The 4,617-nt window shown below is 47.9% G+C and overlaps 1 protein-coding gene across 1 annotated transcript in view; it reads right to left on the bottom strand.

Moving 5' to 3' along the window:
• Positions 1–3,774, bottom strand: part of DENND2C (DENN/MADD domain containing 2C) — a 13,276-nt gene extending 9,502 nt beyond the window's left edge. The window contains exons 1-3 of the mRNA XM_009869845.1: positions 2,984–3,774; positions 1,471–1,619; positions 803–915 (exon numbers count right to left, since the gene is read on the bottom strand). Coding sequence (XP_009868147.1) covers positions 803–915; positions 1,471–1,619; positions 2,984–3,774 — 1,053 coding nt within the window. The remainder of the gene's footprint in view (positions 1–802; positions 916–1,470; positions 1,620–2,983) is intronic.
• Positions 3,775–4,617: the final 843 nt, after the last annotated feature.

Below are 4,617 nucleotides of genomic sequence, written 5' to 3'. Positions count from 1 at the left end.
CTGCACTGCAATCAGCAGAATCATTACACTTCACAGAAGCACTGGGAACAAGGCTTAAAGCACAAAGCATGAGAAAAAGCTCATATTGACACACAGCACAGATTTCCAGGTCAGCATCTAGTACTCAGTTTACAGATTCTCAGCCAACAAGAACACCACCAGCCCAGCTAAAATTGGCACTCTGGTTTTTGATCTCCAAACACCTGCCCTGCTACTTGGAGGGTAAATGGTTTGAGCAGGGTCACTTGTCCACACATACAGTGTACTAGACAAAGCACCAAGAGTTTGAAATGCCATGCAAGAAGAAAGGTTTCATGCTTAAATCTCACCCAGGGAACGTTCTTTCTCTTGTTAGCAGTCTCTACTGATCGTAACAGCTTCCAGTCGGTCACTGTGACAGGTAAGGTTGTGTCCTTCACCATTTTCCCTTGGAAACATGTCTGGGAGGGCTTTAACTCAAGAGTCTTGCGACTGAGGAAGGGAGGTTTTGGGGGAGGCTAGAAAATAGAATCAGAAGAGATGGTTAAGCATAGGATTAAGCTGCAGTGCAAGCTGAGTCAAAGGATTCAGATGAGAAAGCTCCTGCAGCCTCCTGCTCTACTAAGCTCTCCATCCCACCCCTATCCCACATATGCAAGCATGAGTCAACACTCATTATCATTTACATTATTAAAAACTAATAAAAAATAAGGAAAGCAAATGGCATAGCAGCGGGGAATGTGATATCAGGGGGAGCACAAACTAAGGCCCCTGTGGTAACGACTCTCTGTGAACACACGACAATTTAATCCCCTCACCCTACCTGAGGCGCCCTACTGGTGCTCCAGGGGGGTGGTAGCTTCCAGACAGATGGGACCTTCCACAGGGGTAAGGGCAGCACTCTGACACCTTCATAGGGGTTCTCTTTTGCAGGACCTGGAAACAACATTGGACGGGGGATTTATAAAAGGAGATAAAGTCCTGTGTTCTTGAAACGGATATTAGCAGAGAGAGTCTGTAGTCATCTGCCAAGCTTTAGCAAGGTCTGAGAGAGACCTCTTTCAGACAGATTAGATTCCCACCATTCAAAGATCTTTCTGAGCCACTACTTTCAACTTGGCAAACCGTATGCAGACTCAGCAAAACAAACCATTTCAATCACTGCAAAGAAAGTAGCTCTATTTTAGAGCAGATAATTTTTGTCAGTGTTCACACCGATCACTGTGCAGCGCTCAAGTAAAGCATTTGAAAAGCTAATAAAGAAATTGGTTTAGCACAGGCTAAGTCTAGTGACCTTCCGCAAGATCCGAAATTGGGCTGTTCATATTCAGATAGTTACTAACATCAACACAGAACCCCAGATGAGGAAGACCTTAAACATCACAGATTTGGAAAGGGACTTGGTGCATTCTCATCTTCATTCCTCCCTCCCCAGCAAATTTGCTACCCTTAAATAAAGTGAGTGAATCCCCGAGAAGTACAGGCACATACAGATAATGTCCTCATAGATGTTGTCTTCTGATTGCGTGTAGACAAGCCTGGATCCTGTAGTGCCATTTGTCTCTTCTCGAAGTCTATGGGAGTTGGTGGCTGCCATACGGCTGCGGAAGCCCTGGACGTCCTCAAACTCGAAAGATTTCCTAGAGGAAAACCAGTGTAACTTCTTCTAAAGGCACCTGCATGTACCAGCAAGTTGCTGTCTCTGGTCTACATAGAGTACAGTCCTCCCCGGGGCCACCAAGAACATGGATGCTCTGTTACGGACTCTCTCTCATTTCCAAGTGCTGAGTTTTAACTCCAGCTGGCAACTCAGCCCCCCACAGCTACTCACTCACTCCTGCCCAGTGGGATGGGGGAGAGGATCAGAAGGGTAAATGTGAGAAAAAACATGTGAGGAGGTTGAGATAAAGACAGTTTAATACGTAAAGCAAAAGCTGCACACACAAGCAAAGCAAAACAAGGGATTCATTCACTATGGCCCCTCAGCAGGTGGAGGTTTAGCCATCCCCAGAAAAGTCGGGCTCCATCACATGAAATGGGAAGACAAACACCATACTTCCAAATGTCCCTCTTTCTTCCTTCTTCCCCCAATTTTTATTGCTGAGTATGATGTCATACAGTATGGAATATCCTTTTAGTCAGTTGAGGTCACCTGTCCCAGCTGTGTCCCCTCCCAAGTCCTCCCACTGGTGGGGTGAGAGACAGAAAAGGTTTTGGCACTTGCAGCCCTACTCAGAATTAGGGCACCACCTTCTACTGGACCTCTCCTACTGCTCATGCTAAGGGTATTACCACATTTATGATTTTGCATTTTCATACACTTCACCTCCGTTTCAACATTATGGCACAGAGGTCACAAAAGAGCTGGTGGTGAAAGAAGATTTCAAGAGACCTAGCCACACCTCCACCTATAATGTGCATGCTACTCTTTCACATAGCTGCCCTAGGCAACTCATCTGTAAGTAGAACTGGCATTAAACTAGCTCAGGGGGGGTTTTCTGCTCCACAGCAGGCACCTATGTACACGAAAGAGAGAGGACTAGATAACCTACTGCAACACGAGTACCCACAGCTCACAGCCTCTAACTTCAAGCAACAAGACAATCTTTCATTCACAGGAAAGTCGGAACATTCAGCAGCCGTACTGCCCCAAGAAAAAGCTATTCTATAATCCAGAAATTGCAGTTGAGAACAAGCTCAGGGCAAGAAGCAGGCAGCACCCCTCCTGGGGCCAGCATATTGTCACTCAATATTCTTTTAAGGCATGGGACTGACATCTGTTTGGAGATTTTAGCCTCCTTTGCAAGCTTATCAGCAACAAAAGCAATGTGTATGCAATGCTGGAAATGGGATGCTTTCATTCAGAAATATTCTCTCCCTATCAGCGGAGGCATCATTAGTACAAGAACCTTCGCAAGGATATAATGGCAAGCAAGCTGTTTAAACCCATCTCAAAGCTCATTTAAGGAAACATGTTTCAGACATGTGAGATGAACTGATGTACCTCTGGGTTCTGCCTCTGATCCTCCTGCCAGTTATTGTCTTCTCAGGATTCTTGGAGACTGACACCAAGTCTCCTCCACACTGCCTTTGCAGGGCAGCTTCTCTGGTAGCACTGGCATCACTAGAGCTACCGGCACCCTTTTCTGCAAGATAGCGGAAAGTCCGACGGGGCTTGAGCGGTGGGACAGCAGCTGGCTTCTCCTCTTGCCTCTCAGCCTCAGAGTAAATGTTTCTCAAGCTCCTCTCTGCCCTGCAGAGAGAGTTCACTTCTTTGATTTTAAGTTCTTTTTCCGTGGACTCACAGCTCCCTTGCTTCTTCTGAAGGTCCAAGGGAACCGGTAGGGCTTTACTAGGCAGAGGGGGATCTACTCTCCTCCACAGATCTTGTGAGGTATAGAACTTCCTGGGGGGTGGTGCTGTCCCTGGGTCCAGGAAGCCTGCTTGCCACTCTCCTTTCTCCTTGGCTGGGGGAGCTAGGCTGCATGCACGGGGCTTGAGGTCACCACAGTCATCAGTCTGCAAGCAGCTTTGAGCATCTTCCCTGAAGTCCAAACCCAGGCTCTTTGGATCTTTGGACCTAGTCCTTCTGCCTTTCTCTGTATGTTCTGGCTTCACCCTAGGATCATACTTTACTCTGAAGTCCTTCAGCTGCTCTTTCTCCTTGCTGGAGCACCCTCGTGTCCTCCCCTCCCACTGGGAGATCTTCTGTTTGATATTGCGACAGTGGCTCCGGGAGAGGGTCTGCACACCAGAGCGGGAGAAGCTACTGTCCACTGACCCTGTTGGGTGCATGGCAAATGCCAAAGTGCTTACAAATATTTCATCTCCAGCCTTGTCCAGGTCCACTCATGTCCCGTACACATCGAGCTGGCACAAGGCTCCAAAGCACTCAGTGGTGTCCAAGAGCCCCTGGGTGTCAGCTCTGCTATGACCACCTGCTGGTATGACCTGTGGACAAAAAGAAGAAAAGAACCATCAGCTGCACTCCAGCCATACACACCACTGGGCACTCCCAGCGGCTCTCTGACATTTGCTGAAGAACATTCCTCCTCAAATCACATGTTCAAGACTGGCTTCCAGAGCACACCCCCCACAAAGCCTGTTTCTGCAGCACACATCTAGGAGGGCTAATAAAAGAAGCAGAGGTCTCACTAGCTTAGAAGACAAACAAAAATCCACCACAGTCAGGAATCCCAAGCGTCCAAACTCACAGAAATTATTTAATGGCACAGGAACACAGCAGCACGACCTGTCTGCAGCAGAGCTCTCCGACAGCCTTTCTGCTGCTTGCTTGTACCGACGTAGGCCAGGCAGGATGCTCCCTACCGCTCAGAGCACCTCAGGCAGTCCATAGTCAAAAAACTGCACCATGTCTCTACCAGAGCTCTCAGCACAACAGAGACACAGCAAGATACAAGATACCATGCCAGATGTATAGAAAGGATACCACATCTACTGCTCCAGAGTCAGCAGCAGCAGGATGGCCGCTGCTCCACATGGGAGGACTAGGACAGTTGTGATGACTGGAGAAGAGTCCAGATCTACTCCTCCTCCCGCAAGTGCTCTCCTGCTGCACAACACAAGTAAAAACTTGTCTGATGTTCTGCCTGTCAACACTTGACCTAAATTTGCCAT

Source organism: Apaloderma vittatum, unplaced genomic scaffold, assembly GCF_000703405.1.
Source record: "Apaloderma vittatum isolate BGI_N311 unplaced genomic scaffold, ASM70340v1 scaffold44115, whole genome shotgun sequence".
NCBI classification, from domain to species: Eukaryota; Metazoa; Chordata; class Aves; order Trogoniformes; family Trogonidae; genus Apaloderma; species Apaloderma vittatum.
The sequence above is the reverse complement of the archived record's forward strand: the minus strand, read 5'-3'. Positions and strand labels throughout refer to the sequence as shown.